The sequence below is a fragment of the Lepidothrix coronata genome, unplaced genomic scaffold, assembly GCF_001604755.1.
Source record: "Lepidothrix coronata isolate B3197 unplaced genomic scaffold, Lepidothrix_coronata-1.0 Scaffold45, whole genome shotgun sequence".
Lineage (NCBI taxonomy): Eukaryota > Metazoa > Chordata > Aves > Passeriformes > Pipridae > Lepidothrix > Lepidothrix coronata.
The window spans coordinates 1,641,843-1,663,303 of NW_016690225.1; the positions used below are offsets into that span (position 1 = coordinate 1,641,843).

A 21,461-nucleotide genomic window follows, 5' to 3' on the forward strand; every position below is an offset into this window, starting at 1 on the left:
CCAGTGAAGTGAGAATGAGCCTCCACATGGATCTGTGAGCAGAACTTAGTATTCACTTTCATATTTTTTTTCACTGAAAGATGAAAATATCTCTGGTTGAGCAGTTCTTTCCTCTTTGATGGTGGCAAACTGGAACAGCCCCACTTAAGCCATTGTAGCCACTGTAGCTGTATTAATTTTAGACCTTATTTTTCTTGGAAGTGCCATCCAGACTTGTGTGGGGTCGAGGGGCATGAATGTTTTATTCAGGATGTTGAGATCCAGCTTCCTCACAGGACTAGTGCAAGAGCTTCATCAGCTTTGCAGTATGTCTTGAAGAAGCCACACTAATAAAGCTTTCTATTTTGAAGTTACCTTCTAAGAAACACAGTGCTCTGGTGAAAAAAGACCCACTAATATATAATAACTTTCTTAAAATTTTTGTTGTAGTGATGGGTCAATTTTAGGTACCTCTATTGTCCATTTTATATTGTGTTTGATCCCTTTGCATGCACAGGGCCCTGGCCTTGAGCTATGTCCTCTGGAGTCTCTAGTGTTCTCTGTTGGCCATTCTTTTGACTTTTTTCATGTATGTTGTGATTTGATACTGACCACAAACCGCTTCACAAATAATTGTGATTAGACTTCAAAAATTTAGACTACATACAGGGTGGTCTTTTGTTATAGAAACCTTTCTTTGAAGGTAGACAACTTTACCTGTTAGCAATTTCATTAGGAGTTGCGGGTCCACTTCAGTCAACATCTTTCAAAATGAAGCCACAGAAGGGTATCTTAAAAGTGGAAGATTGATCACTTATGCTTGTTGGTATTGTAAACTATAAACAAAAATTATCATTTCAAAATGTCCCAGGAGTTTGCAAATTTTTTATTCTTTAAGAGAGTTATTTTCCTCAGCTACATGTTCTTTACTGAGTACCTTGGTCTCTTCAGTAACACACTGAGCCACAGCTTTCAGTGTGTCAGAGCATCAAAAACACGTGTGGGTTAGGATTTTAATTCTCATGAAATGTTATAGGTGTTTGATGCCGAAACAGCTTTTCTGTCCTCAAAAATATCCCTGAACATTTTTGTCTATCTGAGTATATATACATTATGGTCCTGAACCATTATTGCAGTGAACTAGTATGTCATGAAATGTTTGGGCTTCCATTTGTATAAACAAATAGCACAATGAAATGGAAATCTTCCCTTTGCCTTTACAATGTGTTTCAGAGAAGTCAGGGTCAAAACTGATTTTTTTTTTTTTTTTTTTTTTTTTTCCAGATGCTTTTTTTTTAAAATTTTTTTTTTTTTTTTTTTTTTTTTTTTGTCCAGATGCCGATGCATTGATCGCAGGAGCACCAGGGGCACCGATGGATGTTAAATGCCATGATGCTAACAGAGACTATGTAATTGTTACCTGGAAACCACCCAACACAACCAGTGAGAGCCCAGTCATTGGATATTTTGTTGACAAGTATGTAAACATTAGGATTTATTTAATTTTGTTAGTTGCCAGAAACATGTGTACGCTGAAGAGAAAAAAATTACCATTATATCCTTCAATGTATGTGTTCTTTAGATATATTTTTACAGACCCTTGGCACTGGAACTCAGTTACACACTGTGTTAAATTACTACATTGTTTCCCAGCAAACTTTTAGGCCAGATGATCTAATGCTTTCCCAGGCAATTCTGGGCACAGTCCGGGAGTTAGCAGTGGCCAGAGGCCATTACAAGTAATCATTTGCAGGCAGACACATTTTATCAGACACTTAAAATGTTCAATAGTATGGATGTGGGTGAATCAGGGAATGAGCCCTGACAGTATTTAATTTATAGAAGCTAGAATCCATGGGCATCTTGAATTAAATTTAGTCTCTTTAATCTGTATACTGCAAAAGCTGAAACCTAGGAGTTATTACATTATCTTTTTATTTCTATCTTAAATGTAGTACATCAGGAGCTCAAGGCCTGGGCTCCCAGAAGCTGGTAGTTTAAATCAAAATGACAGTCTTCTCTCCTTCAGTCAGCTTTGCACTTTGCTGGGGTTTCAGCTCAGTGTGGGCACTGGGCAACAGGGGATCCAAATGCTGTTTTCCATGTCTCTTCCACTGAGGTGAGCCAGAGCAGAACATCTGACCCTTATGTCAGCAAAAACATTGCTGAAATTATTCCATAATGTATACTGCTCTGCACTTAAAAGAAACATTTGCAGCCCATTGCTATTTGTTACCCTGCTAATTTGGTATAGTTCAGTGGTAACTGTCTGGAATTGCTGGAAAATGTTGGTTTATAAGTGGCAGCCAGTATGAGGAAATTAACTTGAGACCTGGGGACTCTACCCTCTATATCCAATTTGTGTAGTGCATAGATTATAAGAGTATTTCACCTATTTTTTATATAATTTAGTCAGATATGTCTTTTGACATGTTGCTTGGATTACTGTAGTGCCAAGGAGCCTTTGATCATGACCCTTTTTTTTCCTGGTACTGTCAGGTCAAAAGGCAGTCTTCTACACCAAAGTTTATAGTAGTAGGACACAAACCATATACGTACACACAAAGAAGCCAGTATAAGGACATCACTCTGCTTCTTGATGGCTCTATGCTCTGTGGCCCAGTTATTTTGGGAGGAAAAGGCATGAAGATGTTTGCTTGATAATATGACAAGGAAGAGATGGAAAAGATTAGGTGAATGTTGCAATTTCAGTATGTTCTGTGGAGATGCATGTTAAAAATAAAAGCCATTAATTTATTGTTTTTAGAACAAGGAAGAGAAGCAAACAGAAGGGAAGCAGAGAGATTTGAAAAGACCAAAAACTGTGGAAGAAAAATGACCTTTGCATTATGAAAAAATAAGAAAAGGGTGGGAACTGATTGTCTGATCAGACAAAAGTGTAAAAAGTGTGTGACTTTCATTAATGAGGTTTATGGTTTAGTTCCTCAACTTACTGAGGATGACTTCTGTGGTGTAGGATGGTGCATATTTATTGTGAGCTGATACTGATAAATTCTGCCTTCTGCTATTCCAAGATGTGAAGTAGGTTTGGAAAACTGGGTCCAGTGCAATGATGCTCCTGTAAAAATCTGCAAGTATCCCGTGACTGGTCTTTACGAAGGACGGTCTTACATATTCCGTGTGAGAGCAGTGAACAGTGCTGGCATTAGCAGGCCTTCTCGAGCCTCTGAACCAGTTGCAGCACTTGACCCCGCTGATCTGGAGAGAACACAAAGTAGGTTATGCAAGGCTAAACAGATGCTGAATATTTGATCTTCATTTTTTTTAATATTTATTTAAGATTCTGTTTGCTTAGTTAACCTAAGGAGTAGAGTTTATTTCTTCCTTTGATTGAATATCTTTTTACAGACTGCAAAGTAGCCTTATGAGAGCTTCTCCATGAATAGAGTAAGCCAGCTTGCTCTGGGGAGTAGTTTTATTGATTTAGCCTTGTCCTAAAGCCCTATGCAGATTCTGTATATCACACCTTCTGTTTTGTGTGTTCCTTTTACTCAGAGGGGAATTAAAGTAGTTATGAAGACTTCAGAGCATTCCCACAATGTTTCCTGTGAAATCTGAGTTGAATATGCACTGTTTCCTTTATGTACGCTTTATGTATGTGTGTATGCTTTCCTTTTCACATAACACAAGTCCAACTCATGATACAATTTTTTACTAATCTGTCCCAGAATCAAACTGTCTACTGTTCCTATGATTCTTGCTTTTTAGCACATCTTTAAATAGTACGGTCTTATCATGCTCTGTTTTCCTGTGAAAGTTAATAAATCAGTGTACAACTTTGAGTTTACTCCATCTGGAGAAAGATTTAAAAACGACAGTATAGAAAAGGAAGTTTACAGGCTTTTGAACAGATGGTGAACAGTAACTTGCAGAATTTGTGAATATATTGAACTAGTTCAGGAAACTAATTGAATATTTTGATTAACAGCTATTCATGTGGATGAAGGGCGAAAGATTGTGATCAGTAAGGATGACCTTGAAGGTATGTAGCATTTCTACAATTTCAATCCATCTGTTTATGCTCCAGGATTTTAGCATTATAATTAGAAACATAGCTTGAAAAAAATCCATCTAGTGAGCTAAGTCTTTATATTAATAAATAAAGACAGACATTCTGGCTTGCAAGGCTGAGAGAACACAAATAAAAGGTGAGGCTTGGAAGGACAGAGAACATCACACTCCCAACATCACAACTTTTATTATGTTTTGGCAGCATGTCCTCACCTTTTTGCTTTGACTAGTGGTAAGATGAATTTAAAAGCATTTGATTGCCCAAATTTCCCTTCTTCGTATCCTTGTGGCAGCTAAATATAGGATTTTTTAGACTGATTTTGATGATCTGAGCAAATTATTTCCATTTTCATAAAAACTTATGCATTCCATCTCAATTCTTTAATTAATATAGTTATCTGAATGCAAAGGTTGTTCTTAAGGTTAAGGTTATAGGTTAAATACTCTTTTTCTTCAGGGGAACTGGAGAGATCTCTGCCAACTTTTGAGATAAAGTCTGAATTTCTTCTGATTTTAGTTGCTTCCCTATGTGATGATTTGTTTTTTTAGGCTTGAATAATGAGCTTCTTTATACTTAAACTGTCAAAAATGTTAGCTATAATGGCTCAGCAGTAAAGAAAGAGTCTGTCTGCTCTCTTCCACAAAGGTTATAAAGGTTATAACGCTGTAATTACAATAATAACATAGTAAAAGAGAAACCACCTGAGAACAGGTGTAGTTTTAAGGAGAATCAGACATTGAATGGTTTCCCCAGTGCATGGAGAGGACAGATGAAGTTTCTCTATTTTTACAATGACACCCTAAATGATATGAGATGGGTATTATAGGATCAGAACCAAATTATAGGATCAGATTATAACTGTCTTACTTCTTTGGCTTCACAGAATGTCCTCCTGCTCTCAGGATCACCTGAGAGTGATCAGAGGTAGTAAATGGCCAGTCTGGCGTAGGCATAAATAATAGCAGTTGGATTTCTGTAGCATGAATGTGCGTATTTAATAAAGGAGTATGAATATTCAAATACCGCTGCTTATATAGATAATTACTTTCATCCGGAAGATTTGAGAGTATTTCTGAAAGAACAATCTCATAGATTACAAATGGTTTTACTATTTAGTGCAGGATGATGTTCTGTTCTGAGAGAGCAGGCTGCACCATCACGTTATATCATTACAAAGTATGGTAGCTTTGTTTTTTTCAAGGACGGAAGAAAATGTGTTGAAATTTAGTTATGTAAAACCACTTGGAAATCTTTTGACTTTATACTGTGAAGGATTATTGCAATTTTCTTGGCTGCATGTTGGCAATTTTGTCTTAAACTCAGCTGATTCATGTGCCTTTCTGAAAGAAAAAATATAGTTGTAGGAAATCAAATATAGAAAGCATTGACAGAAATAAATTTTCATTGAATAGGTCAGTTTGCTTTAAAAAAAGTCTGGTTTTGATTGGGAAATGTATATGATGAAATAACATCATAGAATCATAGAATCATAGAATCATAGAATCATAAAATGAGCCGGGTTGGAAGGGACCTCCGAGATTGTCAAGTCCAACTCTTCATCCACTACCACTGTGTTTCCCAGACCATGGTACTAAGTGCCACGTCCAGTCTCATCTTGGACACCTCCAGGGACACAGAATCCACCACTTCCCTGGGCAGCCCATTGCAATGCCTGATTACCCTCTCTGTTAAGAATTTCTTCCTAATGCCTAACTTAAACCTCCCCTGGCAGAGCTTAAGACCACATCCTCTTGTCTTACTGATAGTTGCCTGGGAGAAGAGACCGACACCCACCTGGCTACAACCTCCTTTCAGGTAGTTGTAGAGAGTGATGAGGTCTCCCCTGAGCCTCCTCTTCTCCAGGCTGAACAACCCCAGCTCCCTCAGCCTCTCCTCACAGGACTCGTGCTTGAGTCCCTTCACCAGCCTTGTTGCTCTTCTCCGGACCTGCTCCAGCACCTCAATATCCTTCCTGAACTGAGGGGTCCAGAACTGGACACAGTACTCCAGGTGTGGCCTCACCAGTGCTGAGTACAGGGGAAGAATCACTTCCCCAGACCTGCTGCCACACTGTTCCTGATACAGGCCAGGATGCCATTGGCCCTCTTGGCCACCTGGNCTCTTGTCTTACTGATAGTTGCCTGGGAGAAGAGACCGACACCCACCTGGCTACAACCTCCTTTCAGGTAGTTGTAGAGAGTGATGAGGTCTCCCCTGAGCCTCCTCTTCTCCAGGCTGAACAACCCCAGCTCCCTCAGCCTCTCCTCACAGCATTCGTGCTCAAGTCCCTTCACCAGCCTTGTTGCTCTTCTCTGGACCTGCTCCAGCACCTCAATATCCTTCCTGAACTGAGGGGCTCAGAACTGGACACAGTACTCCAGGTGTGGCCTCACCAGTGCTGAGTACAGGGGAAGAATCACTTCCCTGGACCTGCTGCCACACTGTTCCTGATGCAGGCCAGGATGCCATTGGCCCTCTTGGCCACCTGGGCACACTGCTGGCTCATGTTCAGCTTCCTGTCAATCCAAACTCCCAGGTCCCTCTATGTCTGGTTGCTCTCCAGCCACTCTGTCCCCAGCCTGTAGTGCTGCATGAGGTTTTTGTGGCCAAAGTGGAACACCCGGCACTTGGCCTTGTTGAACCTCATCCCGTTGGAATCAACCCAACTCTCCAGCCTGTCCAGGTCCCCCTGCAGAGCCCTCCTGCCTTCCAGCTGATCGACACTCCCCCCCAACTTAGTGTTATCTGCAAGTTTGCTAATGGTGTACATTTTGAGCCTGATTCATTCTACAGATGTTTATAAACTGTTAAAAAATTACTTTCACAATATAGAGATTATTATTGAAACATTTTTTCTCTTTTTTAATGCCAAATCTTGAGCATTTAAAGGATATATGCTCTTTGCTAGCCTGAGAAGTAGAAAAATGTACCTTCAAAGAACAAAGCTTTTTGCTTTCTCTATCACAAGCCATAAAAATAAAATATTTTGAGGTGTCTGCTGAGTTGCTATTTCTGACCTGTTACCAAGAGGAAGCTTCTTCAGGGCTGTGTAGCTATGCCTGTGTAGTGGTCCTTCACAGGTCTGAGCCTCTCCTATCTAGTGCTGTTTCACCATTGTAATTCCTCGGATTATGGAACTGACTTTTTCTCACAGTGCGGTGGGTGAGCGGGACCACAAAGGACCATGCAGAATTCCTCCTGCCTGGCCCAGGGCAGACAAGTTCTGTCTGACATTCCCGGTAACCCTGCAGAGTGAGTGGGAAGAGGAGTCTGATTAGACCACATTACCTGTTGGAACCACCAGAGGGCTGGTGACATATTTTTACGTCTCTGATTCATAGATTTTACAAGTGCTTTAGACTATACAGCTGGTAATACCACCATGCTACAGGATACATCGCTAATAGGTTCTGCTCCTTTTTCCAATTTCCTCTTTGTTTTAAAAGTGTTTTTCTCCTTATTGTTCTTCCCTTCCAGATAATTTTTCTATTCTAGTTTCTGATAATAACGCTTTAGATTTTCGTTTTTGGTCAAAAAAATCTCGTGTTTGCATATAGGGAGTAGGTTTTTTACCAGAAAATCAAAGTAATTCAGTTGTGATCAAAGAAAAAAGTGTGACAAATGCACAGATTTTCAGAGGGTATATTTAATTTTTATTGGAAAAGTAACTAGCTGTTAATACTGGAGTTATTATTTATCAAAATTTAATGAAGTGATCAAGTGAACTGCACAGATGGTATCACAGACCCTAATATCTGAGCATTGCATTGCAGAGCGGGAGTTCAGAAAGATAGCTGTGGCATGAGTGCTGACCCTGGGGGTTAATCTGCTGTTTAACACTTGCTACATTTCTTACTCTTACAGGGCATGTTCAGATACCAGGCCCTCCCACCAATGTACATGCTTCAGAAATCAGCAAAACATATGTTGTACTCAGTTGGGATCCACCTGTTCCCCGTGGCAGGGAGCCACTCACGTATTTCATTGAGAAGGTACTGTACTGTGCAGTGGCATTCTGCTGTAAGGTGCTTCATTGCTGTGTGCAATTACATTCAACCCATTTTCAGAACTGCAGAATGAACAATAAAACTAACACTTTCTGTGGCTTTGCAGGATTTGGAAATGGGATATTAGACAAGCATGGATAATCAAATATCTTACGGCATGATTTAATGAGCATTGAAATTCAAGGTCCAGGGAAAAGGATACCCCTGTGCTATTTGCTTACTGTTGTCTAAAATGGGAACAAACTAATTGTGTAAGGTAGCAGTTTAAAAAAAATGGAAAAGAAACATCTTAAGTTTCTTACAGGCAAGATTGTAAGTTTTCAATCTGTCTGTATTAAAAGAAAGTTGGCAGAACAAGGAATAAAAGTGATCCCTAATTTGATCTTCACTTTGAATTGAAAGGGGACTTTCATGATCACAGTAGGAGAGGTTTGTTCTTCACCCACCTAAGTGACTAAAATTTAGATAAATCTATCCATGAGCCAGGTTTTTTAGTTATATTGGATTGCAACAACTTGTTACAAAGTTTTCCCAGTAGATAAAATGGGCTTTGTACCTGACCTCTAAAACTCTTACATGCCAAACTATACTTAATTTTTATGAATTATGCTTCTACCATATGCCCCCTATTAACTATCCACAAACACTAAACCTGTCCATAAAACTGCCATACATTCAATTTACATCTTGAATATTGTGTCAGGCTTTCCTCAGTCCATTACTTTACAAGTTGTTTTCTTCTCACATCTGAAATTCCTCACATTCCTCCACAGTTCATTTCCTAGCCTTCCTGTTCACGTCACTCATATCTTTGCAGCTCCCATCTTGTCTTTTCCCTCTCAGACAAATGAAAAATCTGCACTTCAAAAGACCTTCATAGCCCATTTCTACATTTTTCATCTTCCATTTCCTGTTGGATGTTGAACAATTGTCGTAAAGTGAAGACCAGACACTAGTTAAATTTTCCAGCATGCATGCCCATGATTTCTCCTGCTCAACCTTTCACATTCAAAAGAAGTAACAAAAACTTCCATAGAAATAAGTATCCCGTTATTCTTTCTATGCAATAAAATAGCATATCTTCCTTGCACTTATTCCCAGCTACATACGTCTGTTCTTATCTATACATTTCAAGCATATTGACACTTAAGGATTTTGAAGCTCCTGTCATGGAAACACCTTGTTATTTCCAGAATATGCAGAAATAGCTCAGATCAAAAGCTCAGAGGTAGATTTCCACTGAGTGGACACCTACGCTTGGTTACTGAAGGGAATTGAGAATGAGGACTAAAAGGCTATTATTAGGGGAAAAAAAGGTCTGTTATACTAATTAATACATGAATCTAAAAATCTTTCTGCATATAAATAACTAATATATATGAATAGATTAGTCAGTTCATACATGAAGTCTGTTTTTTACTTTCCACAGTCATCTGTTAGCACAGTCTTCTGGAAAAGCACAGTTTCTAATTATTTTATTTCAGACAAAGAAGACTCAGTCCTGAAGAATAAAAATGTATTTGTAGAGACTTCAAGAAACTCAAAATGGAAATGAGTTCTCTATGTTATAAAGCCATGTTCTCTTAAAATCATTAATTTAACAGATAAATTAAATCAAACTGCAGATCAAAATGTGATGATTAGTCTTTCCTCTGTGAAAATGAAATGCAACAATTAATGTTTTTCATGGCATGCAGTAAAATATAAGGCAAAATAATGTTTATTTCATATTTTCCAGCTTTTTATGATCAAGAAAATGGATGTTATATTTCTTTTTTCTGTTGAGAACACTAGGTGGGTTCAGTATCTATGAAAAAGATCTCTATATATGGACTCTAACCATTTATAATTTTGTTATTTATCTATGGTAAGCTTCATTATAACAAGGTAGTTTCCAAGCACCCATGAAACACTGTTTCTCTTCTAAGAAGATCACAGTCTATCAGGTTTTGTTCCCAGACTCTCTGTTCTGAAATTTAATAAACACATAATTTGTATGCACCTTTCTGTGAATCAAAGAAATTTTCTTTAAGCTGTTTATTGGACACTTGGGTTTTACTAAAATTTCTGAAAGATTCCATGACTAATTTTTGGTTGGAGTAAAGAGTTTATGAGGGAAATCTAAGGGATAGCAGACTTCTGTCAGAGTGCTGGTTTGCTGGCTTTCCTTCATGTGTGGTTGTGGTGATGATAAGCTCAGCTGCTGCACTGAGAATATTCAAAAGTAATTACTTCATTTGATAAATGCTTTTTGGGGCTTGACATTACTCAGTGGAATACATAAAGTGGTGAGTAAAGTAACATTTCCTTCCCTACCTTTCTGTAGAATTTGGATTAGGACTTGCTTGCTTGATACCAAATCTTTGGGTGTTCAAGTGTGTTTTGCAGGAAATGAGAGTAATTCTTTTGGGACCAATCACAGTTGACAGTCGTGGCCCTGACTGAAGGCTGGTTGTATGTACAAGTGTGCATGTATTGAAGCTGAGACAGGCAGGGAGACAGTGAGGCATTCGGATCTTTTTGAAGAGTAATGGAATGCATGAGCTATGGGAATTTGCATGTGTTTAAGGGAGGCATTTGAGAGCGATCCTTCTCTCACAGCTCTTAATAAATTCATGACAGAATGCAATACAGCAATATGTTCATTTTTTGACAGTTCACAGAAATTATTCACAGCTTTTTTTTTTCTTGTAGTCCATGGTTGGCAGTGGAAGTTGGCAAAGAGTCAATGCACAGGTTGCAGTAAAATCTCCTCGCTATGCAGTGTTTGACCTTGCAGAAGGAAAACCATATGTTTTCCGAGTGCTGTCAGCAAACAAACATGGCATCAGTGATCCATCTGAAATCACAGAACCTATTCAACCACAAGATACTGTTGGTAAGGTGTTAATTGTAAGACATTAATATTAAAAACAATAGATATTTTACAAAATGGAAATAGATAACTCGTTATAATTAGATTAATATAACTACAGTAATAGTAAATGACTTTATTTGTCTTCAATTCCATGAAGGATTTCAAGATCAAGATGCTAAATTTCAGAAACTTTCTAAAATTTTTCTAATGATCACAAGTCCCCTTACTGGAAACAATAATCATTAAAAAGTTAAATTATTTTTAGTTATTCACTCTTCAGTGCTCTATTAATGTGACTTTTCAAAAAAATAGGATAATGCAGGTTAATTGCTAACTTAGATAATTATATTGTCTGGTTCGGGTAATTATATACTACCTAACTCCCTACAGTTTCAGCTAGGTAAGGTAGCCTTTAATTTCTTTCTTAGTATTCTAAGTTGCAAATTACTGCTGGTGCAGAATTCCTGTGGCAGGAAGTTGAGTAGATTTCAGAAATAGGGGAACATACAATTACATGTTCAGTGGTAATTTCCCAAATGAAAATGAAATGTTTATCCTGGGGCCACATTCAAAAACAGAAATGAAAATTTAGGGAGTGTCTGTTAATTTTATTTTTCAAATATTTGTTTTGCTTTTGCAATTTTGCAGAGGTCACATACAACAGCTTTATGTATTGACAGCTGTTACCTTAGGTGCACATAACTTACTAGTACACTTTTTACTAATATAAAAATATTTACAATATCTGATATACCATTGTTAAAAAATATAATCCATATCTTCAGCTTGTAACTACACATGATAAAATAAAAGCAGCTTTTGCTTTTATACATTCTTGATTTGATGTCTCATTAATGCATATAACATTCAATATTTCCCAAGGTAGCAAAAAACCCACTGCATTTATTTCACTTAGTACATAAAATAGGATATCCCTTAGGGATTAATGCAAATCATTCTGAATAAATTACAGCTTTAAATAAAGCATAAAGCAGAAGATTCTGTTTTAAAGATAATCTGCAGGAGTATTTTCAGAGATGAACTTTAGCATCTGAGCTAAAATATGTCAGAAACACATAGCTCCTTTTAGTTGCCTTCATGTAGTGTTATTTGATATTCTTGAGAGTAGCTGAGACAACTTCATGGGGTGGCAATAATTACATAGCAATTATGGGTAGCTTATGAGCAGAACTTAGGGAATGGATTGGGTATCTTAGGCCATCCAAAATGATGTTTAAAATTATGCAACTGAATTGAGTGGTAAAAGACTATTCAGTCTGAGATTAAAATCTAAATTTAGGTGCTTCCATGTAGGTATCTACAGGTCCACTAGGTGCCTCTGCTCTCGCTGTGGCAATTGGAGCCTGGAAAATAAGTTGGTTGATGTGACCATAAGTTGCCCCGTAGTACCCAGCTGTGGAGTGTCTGCATCGGGGTGAGATGAATTGTTTTCAGGACTCTACCAAGCACTGAGCAGAGGCTCAGTTTGACTACTAAGAAGACATCTAGTACCTCTGCAAATGGTTTCAGTTTACCATTTCAGAGGACTGTAGGTATTATCTCCTGAGTCATATAAAACAGCTCAATGAAGAAGTGTCAGATGGTCTAAAATGGCTCTAAGTGATTTTGTTTAGGTAACTGAATTAAGCCCTAGGTCTTGGACTATAATGGCAGCTTAAGAACATGTACTTTTAGACACTAACACTTAAAGACCTAAATGGAGGGATGTTTATCTAAAACTGAATCCATTTGATCTTACAGATTTATTGCATAAAGTACGTTAGTCTGTAAGTATTAATTTTTATTTTAATATTGAAGGACTAAGTGGAAAAAATTGCTGCCTTTCATTTCATGCTGCTTCTAGTTCTCTGCAATATATCAGTCTGAGAAAACTAAAATGCTTTAAATAGGCAAGTAGTGGATGACTTTCTTAACCTGTCATGCTAGGCTGAGACATTGCCTTAGTTTCTTACATTATGAAAGCTCAGATAGATATTTCATAGTGTACAGACTGTGTGTTGGTTCTTACCAAGATCTTTTTTTCTATTTCGATCTCAATATGTCTGATTCTATTTATGCATGTTAAGGTGTTTAGATAATATAAACCAACAATGAACTTTCATTGCTTGTAAAGTGAAATGTGTACTCTGCTACCTTGGGAGAACTGTAGTCAACAGATCAAAGGAAGCTTTATCCACTTCTGCTTGGTGCTGCTGAGGTTGGTCCTGGAGTATTGGTTCCAGTTTTGGCTTCCTTATTCTAGAGGGATGGTTATGGAGGAGCTGGAGAAGTCCTCTAAATAGCAACCAAGATGACCAGGGACTTAGAGATCGAGACCTCTGAAGAGAGGTGGAGGTACCTGGGCTTGTTTAGTTTGGTGACTTACAAAGATAATGGTGCCAAACTGTTCTCAGCAATGCCAGATGACAAAAGAAACGGGCAACAGCCAAAAATTGTTACACTGGACATACTCTTTCAATGAAAGAAGTGCAAGAGTGAAGTGATGGAAGAAATTGTGCAGGGAAGCTGTGAAATCTCAATTGTCAGAGGTTTTCAAGACTTGGGCAAATCCATGACTGACAATCCAGTTTAGTGTTGGTGGTAATCCCACTCTCTGTGATATGTTTAGCTAAAGCCTTTGCATTCAAATATATGCTAAAGTTGTCCTAAAAAGCCCATATTTTCTAAATTGGTAATGTCATTAGTTGACTGGAAGGGAGCATTTCTTAACACTCATGATATATTTATAGTTTATGTGCATGTCTTACTAATGCAGTAGTGCTACAGGGACATGAGTTGTTCACCAACCTCTTATTTGAGAGAGTACATTTGAGAGAGGAATTTTGAGAGTTATCATTTTCATATCTGAATGCCTTCATCCACACCAATATTTGGAAATATGTTCTCCTACAATTGACTTCTCAGAAAATCTATATAAAATCAGATTGGTAAGGAGCCTCATATCTTAGAGTATGAGGCAGACTTAGAGTGAAAGAAATACACTAAAATATGTATCATATAATGATAATAACCTGGTAGAAGTCACAGGTCTAGTGATTAAATATGATCAAAGTATACAGTGTTTCATCTAGCTCAAATTACTTTAGTCTTTATGCGTTTCCTAATAGTGTACGTTTTCTCTCTTTTTTCCTAGTTGTTTCGTCTGCACCTGGTCAGGTGGTGGCCACAAGGAATACAAAGACATCAGTTGTAGTTCAATGGGATAAACCAAAACATGAAGAAGATTTATATGGCTACTACATTGACTATTCTGTCGTGGGATCAAATCACTGGGAACCTAGTAACCATAAACCTATTAAATATAACAGGTATTAACAATATATCTGTATTTTTGGGAGGTTTGAAAAATATAGGATAGTTTTAAGTCAATTTACATGCTAAGCCATGGTGTTATAATGGAAGGAGAATACTGAATGACTGTGAAGAAAAACAGTCTGCAGACTCTTAGAGCTAAGTTTTCCAAACTGCAGGGCAGATGGCAGACTTTGTCCCACCTCCCTTTTTTTTTCCTCCAAAAAGAAGCATCCTTTTTTTCCCCCCCATGACTTTGTGTTATAAAAGCAAGTTCTAGAGACATGATTCTGAGTGTCTTGGACATGAGTAAGCATAAAATAAATACCTTTCTTAAAGTATAAATTATGTTGTTGGGTAAACACACCTGATTCACATAAATATGAGAAGGAGAGAAAAGTCAAAAGTTTTATCATAGTTCATGGACAAAAGGGCAAAAGGTCAGGCCATTTCTGCTATAAATATGGTGGGAAAAATGCTTCGGCTGCTCACACCACTGTGCAGGAAATCTGGGTGTCCCATTCCAGAAATGTCAGAGCTCCCTGATCTGCTACATCTGTGGATAAAGGATGGCAGCCCCTCTCCCTAGTTCCCTTGTCATGACACTAGTCCTGTCTGTATTTCTAATGATTTCTGACTCCCTCCCGAAAATATCACACTTCATTATGGGATTCTTTAATTAATTTCCTCTGTGACAATCATGCTTACTTTTATTGGAATCACTCGCCAAATGCAAAGTTTAGATGTGTAGATTGTATTTTCTATAACACGCATATCATGTTGTTTAGTGTATTTTTTTCAGTTATTAATTGGTTTTGAGTGACTTTGTATTCTGCTGAATCCTTTTTTCAAGTAGTCAAGGAATTTGATCAAAGAAAAAGTAGAGACTAATTCTTGGTCAAAGGGATTGGGACAGAATAAAAACAACAAAAAGCATTTATTTGTTCATACATGAGCATACTCTACAATAGGATAGTTCTGACTTTTCTATCCAGTACAATAATTACCTAGAACCTCAGATCAAAACTAAAACCTGTTTTGGATAATGACTACAAAAGTACAGTGAAAAATACAGTCCCTTCCCAGAATAGATTAGAATTTAGCAAGTCAAAGTTCAGGGGGAATATATTATATTTTATCTGACTTTACTTGCTAGATCAGCATTAGCAAACTAACGAGTGACTTTCCTTCCAGTGTCCCATTCTATTTTATTGTACAACAGCATGTCATTGTATTACAGTTTCCCTCATGGAAATATTTTCCTTTGTGAAGCACTCATGAAATTGAGCTTTTTAAATGTTACAACAATTTCATCTTACAGCACAGAATGTTTCCTGTAAAATAATAATATGGAATGCTATTTTTTTAACCCAGGTTTGTTGTTCATGGTTTGGAGACTGGAGAGCAGTACATCTTCCGTGTGAAGGCTGCAAATGCTGTAGGATTGAGTGAAAACTCACAGGAGTCAGAGGCTGTAACAGTACAGGCAGCCCTTAGTAAGTGTGATTCTGTGCAACTCAGCTTCTTGTTTCTTGAATGAATCACATATTTTCAGCAATCATGTCCTTTGGTCTGATTTGCTGTAATAGTATATCATGCAACAATCCAACACATCTGCTTAATGATGTCTGTGTTCTGGCATGTGGCTATTCTAAAGAAAATGCTGTATAAAATTCTTTTATAAAAAAAGCTATTCATAATGCCTGTTAGAAATATTGGGCAAGATGCACTGTAATAAACAGGTTGCCTTCTACTCATAGGCTGTATCAAAGAAACTTAAATTTTGATTAAATTAGACAAATAGTTTCTGAGTGACTTGAAGTAGTGCAAAACATTGCTCCATTTAGAAAAGTCTTGGCAAACTTTATTACTGTGTGGCTGAACCAAACAGAAAATTCTCTTTGTCTGCTCCAGTTTGGAGCACAATGTATTTATAAATAAAATTTCTGTGTAAGATCAACTGTGCAACCTTCAATGGGAATGATACCTGTCGAGTGAAAGGCTGGATAATTAGTTAGAGAAAAAAGCACACAGATCTGGGCTACTATAGTCCAATTTTTATTTCTGTACAGTTTCAATTTCATACTGAAAAATTTAAAATAGAACACCTTTTTCCCGGCTGAGTGGCCTCTGCCTCTTGGAGAAGACCAATAGACAGACTTGTCAGAAATAAACCTTTAGAAGATTTATAATTCAGAATGGCTAATAAATTTGGATAAATGGCTGATAAATTTGGATGTTGCTGACAAAGTTACTCTATTTGATTGTTTTAGAACGAAGTGTGTCTCATATGGGTAGGTGGTGCATGAACACTTGTACACCTATCACCACTATGCTGTAAATGCACTTGCACCTATTTGTCACTGTTTTGTTTTGAAGATAAGGGTTGCATGGGGTATGTCACCAAACACAGAGCACATGGATCTTACACACCCTTACAGGATGTGGATGGCTTTTGTCCATTTTGGTAACCTTAACAGGAATTTAGCTGGACTATTTATAGGTGACTTACATGGCTAGAATCTTTCTGTAGTATTATTTTAAGGGCATTTATAGGAGTTTGCTCTGTTCATTCTTATTTACGAAGAAATGGCAATAAATGCAAAGTCCACAGTTCATGGCCTTTGAGAAGGCCTGTCAGAAAAAAAATTAGCAAAAGGCCAGTTCTGCTGATTACTCTCTGTTTTTATGCTGATCACTAGTGTAGCTACAAGATCAGGAACTCTTTTCTGAATGAGGTAGCTTACATTCTCTCAAGTTATACTGGTAATTCAACTGAAAATATCATATGAGCTTTAGGGCCGGGTGCTTAGCCTGCACAGACAGCAGCACATCAATGTCAAGAAAGGGGTGTCTTTGGGCAAACTTTCAAGCATGGATGGCAAATCCAAAACTGCTTGCTAGAAGGGGTGCTTGCTAGTAGTAGGGGAATAAAAGGCCCAGAAAAAGAGTTTTCTTCATCTCTAGGAAGATGATTTTATGACACTTCTGCTTGTGATACAGATGGGAGAAAATCCATGCAGGTAAACTCATGAAGGAAATTGCTTTTCTCTCTCAATGTAAGTTAAGTTACTGGAAGTCTAAATATTTGCTATTCCTTATAGGACAAGTCTGAAGAAAGCATATAATATCAGGATAGGAGAGGAAAACCATGAGGGCCATAGTCAGTCCTATGACTTAATTTCTTTCAAGTTCATACCCTTTTTTTTTGTTATTGGATGATTTTTACTGTGTTCCAGAAGTACTTGAGTGGCTTATTTGTTTCTTAGCAGGAAAAGACCTTCTGATCCTTTTCCATCTACTAGCATAATATTTGGTCTGGAGAGACTTGTTGTCATTATGATTTCAATACCAAAGATCATCTATTCCTTCTTGCTATCTCCTGAGAGGGCAGAACATTAGTCAGATGTTTCAAAAGCTTTCACATTTATATCTGGTGATAAAATGAATGCTGATTAGCAACTTTACAGCTGCTTTGCTACCAGCATGCAGCTGACAGCAGTATGCTGCAGAAAACAGAATCAATACCAAAAATGCTAAACAAGTTCTACACTGCAGTGTTTTAGACTCTGTCCTAACTCAGGTTGCTTATTTCCTTATAGCTTGTCCATCATATCCTCATGGTATCACACTTCTGAACTGTGATGGTCATTCAATGACCCTTGGTTGGAAAGCACCAACATACAGTGGAGGTTCACCAATCCTTGGTTATTATATGGATAAACGGGAAGCTAACCATCAAAACTGGCATGAAGTCAATTCTTCCCTTATTACTCAGACAATTTATACGGTTGGTATTTTTTAGTCCTTATGTTTTTGGAGTTGATTTATACTGTTTCTTTGGGGGTTTTTTTACACAGAAGTTCTTTAAATACTACAACAAAACTAGGCACCATATGGAGTGCAACTGGAGTAGAGAATCAATGCCATCCCCTGCTATGAAATTCTGAGACACATAAGGCCATTCAAATGAGAAAATTTTTGAGGGAAAAGCATGAAGCACATTCTTCACAAGGGAAGAGATGAGCTATAAAATGCTTCACAGACTATTTTCATTAATGATCACTATATGTAGCACCACTGTAATGACACGCAGAGAAAGGATGGAAGTGTTTATCAGGACCAATGACTGTGCTGTCTGTAGAACTAGAGATGTAAATGAAATGGAGTTGGGTTGAGAAAAAATATAACTGTCCCTGTTCTTACTCTGAAAATCTGCCTTCAGCTGAAAAAAGATGTATATTAATGAACCTAACTTTATATCTCCTCTTCTCCTTTGCAGAGCACCAGTTTTGAAATAAATTACTTCTTGTTGCACTTACAGTGTATTAAATGTTTCTTAAAAAAGGAAGATTTGGATGTGAACTTCCTTGAGAAAAAGTTAGGGAGATAGGATGTAGCAAGGAATTGATCAATCTGATGCTTGTTAAATTAAGTTAAACAATGAGATTTTATTCATAAATACTTAAAATTTTATTTCTGCAAGTCAGCAACCTTCCTGTAAACCTCAGGGCAGAAGTAAATCTTACTGTTGTTTGACACTAAAGTAGAAAATAATGTTGCAGATGAGCTGAGGAAGGAGGTTTTATGCACAGAAGGCAGTTGGCAATACTCAGGTGTATGTGTGCTTGTGCCTGGTTTTATAACTGCCATCTCTGACATAGCAGATGGAGCAGGAGTGTTGAGAAATGAAAAACGGAGCATAGGATAGGCATCAAAGGCCAATACTAAGCAATGCTTTCAAGTTATTTTTAGTTTTAATGCATTTGTAAACAAATGAGTAATGTAAAGTAGGGGCCACCATTCAGAGTTTAATTGGATATTTAAGTGTCAGTCCTGACAGTAACTGTATTTGTGCCTGAAGGTGTCTCTTCGTATATTAGTTTGAATGACTGGAATCTGAAATACTGATGGGGAAATAAAACCAAGACAGCTTTTAGTAGCACAAAATATTTTATGACATACTGCAAGCAGAGAATGCCCCAAGATATGGAGTGCAGCACCGGGAAATCACTAAAGGTTTAACCTTCTCTGATTAAATAATTCCAAGGGAACCCCACAAATATTCTTTCCCTTAATAACCTGGTATTTCAAAATAATTTTTACAGGCTGAGCTGTTATTCTGTCTTGTGGGTCACATATATAACACGCTGGCTTCAGGAAATTACATCTAAATTATTTTAGTGCCTGACCTTTCTATTTTACCCTCTTAACTTTGGTCTTGTATTTGATGCTACTGCATCATATGTTTGTTACCATCCCATCACATGTTTTTTACCATTAAAAAAAATTACACCAAAATCCTTTTTTAGCTCACATTTTCGCAGAGAATCTAGCTATAGTTTATTTATTAATGAAAACCTAAAACTCTTTGCTATCTCCAGTAGAAATTCTACCCTCAGCTGCCTGCTTCTCTTGAGACATATGATTAAATGTAAGTGGGAAAATTATGCAGAGGAACGAGGTGTAGAAGACTTGGATTTTTGTGTTTAGGTGGTCTGGAAGAAAGAAGGCTGCTACCATGAGGTGCTCAGGGTATCAAGACATTCATGCCTTTTAGTCCTCTACTTTGATCTCAAAACCTGAGATGCTGATGTGGGGATGGGCTCATTAGATAAGCCAGGATTAATTTACCAGGGATGTTTGCAGAGGACTGACATGGATTCTGCTCATCCTATTTCCAGGGCTTACTTTCTCACTTTGTAATGGTAGGTAACATTAGGAACAAGATGCATACAAGCCAGAAAGAAATTACTGAGGGGCTCTTTCCCAGAGTTATATCAGCACAGTATGGAAATAACTGGATTGTTTTTACTTTAAATTTCCTGTTGGTTTCCTTTCTTCCTTGGTCAGTCCACTGCAACCTCTTTAAACCAAAACCCTATTTTGACTCTTGCTTAAGTGAATGGTCTATGAATAGCCATTCATACGCAATGTAAGAAGGTATTTCACCTTAGAACACTCACCCATAAGTATCTGCTAGTGGTCATTCATTGATTGGGCTCCCTGGACCTTTACTCTAACCTTTGACAGCCTTTTATGCCAATATATGAATGCTGTTCTTCCTAGGATAATGTCACCAAAACATGAACGTATAATATAGAACTCTGCAGTGTGTTTGGTTTAAGAGTAAAATCTTCAAATTAGATCCTCCAGCACAGCAGTGAGGCCTAATAGTTAATTAATCAATGCTTATTTTCAAGTATTTATTAAATGAATATAAGCCATGACTTTTGATATATTGAATTGTTTTCTCAAAATAAAAAAGGTAGAGGATTTGACAGAAGATGCCTTCTATGAATTCAAAGTTGCTGCTGCAAATCTGGTTGGAATAGGTCAACATTCAGATCCCAGTGAGCATTTTAAGTGCAAAGCCTGGACTATGCCAGAACCTGGTAAGTCTATTAGTTCTTCATGAATCTCAATGCAATATAAACTCCTGAAAACACAGCTAGTGTAATGTTCCAGCCAAACTCTGCTGGATGTCTTTTGCTTAATTTCTTCCATATTACCTCTTGAGACTGCCCCTGCTTTTGAGATCTCCTGCTGAAAGCTACCTCTACATCCCCACTGATGACACTGAACCTCCTGGGAAATAGCTGACCTTTACTCACCTTGCTGACTGTCCCTTTCTTTCACTGCCCACATCAGCTCAGAGCAGAAAGTCTTGAGCATTTAATCTGTGTTGTCATCTCTATCAGCTCTTCAAGCCCTACAAGCTCCACTTCACACTCACCACCTGTACAATATATAGGCATCTCTGCTCCATAAATGCAGTTCAGAATATTCCTGGAGTTTCAGACTCCAAAACTATATTAGTTTTTAGTCATAAATAACACATAAAAGGGGCCTGTTTCTTGACATAGGGACAAGTAGCATAGCTAATGTCTCCCAGTCTCAACTAGTGTGTCCACATAAGTTTGTTTGCCCTAGATTGTACCTAGGTGTTACCTGAGAGACTATTATTAGCCACGTGTTAGAACAAATGGCTAACAAACATACAGTAGGCATGACTATATGCTAGTGCTCAAAACCTGTGTTTAAGTTGTCTGTAGTTTAGCAGTGTGGACAGAGCTGAAGACTGTCAATTGCAATGCTAACTATTGTAAATTTGGGAGTCCCACGAAAATGAAGTTCAACTGTAATCTACCTCATGTAAGGATATAAATTGTGCCTACATGTTAGACATCTAAGGAATTAGTCCACCTCAGCAATGCTTAAATAAGCTATGAAAGGGTTTTTGAAGGCCTATTCTGCTTATTTTATAACACTG

General features: G+C 37.6%; 1 protein-coding gene across 2 annotated transcripts in view; it reads left to right on the top strand.

The window, feature by feature from the left end:
• MYOM2 (myomesin 2) overlaps nt 1-21,461 on the top strand; it is a 78,163-nt gene that overhangs the window by 26,245 nt on the left and 30,457 nt on the right. For both annotated transcript variants that reach the window (XM_017814525.1, XM_017814526.1), the window contains exons 12-20: nt 1,315-1,456; nt 3,015-3,214; nt 3,929-3,982; nt 7,877-8,004; nt 10,714-10,897; nt 14,031-14,205; nt 15,563-15,684; nt 17,791-17,978; nt 20,457-20,583. In XM_017814525.1, coding sequence (XP_017670014.1) covers nt 1,315-1,456; nt 3,015-3,214; nt 3,929-3,982; nt 7,877-8,004; nt 10,714-10,897; nt 14,031-14,205; nt 15,563-15,684; nt 17,791-17,978; nt 20,457-20,583 — 1,320 coding nt within the window. The remainder of the gene's footprint in view (nt 1-1,314; nt 1,457-3,014; nt 3,215-3,928; nt 3,983-7,876; nt 8,005-10,713; nt 10,898-14,030; nt 14,206-15,562; nt 15,685-17,790; nt 17,979-20,456; nt 20,584-21,461) is intronic.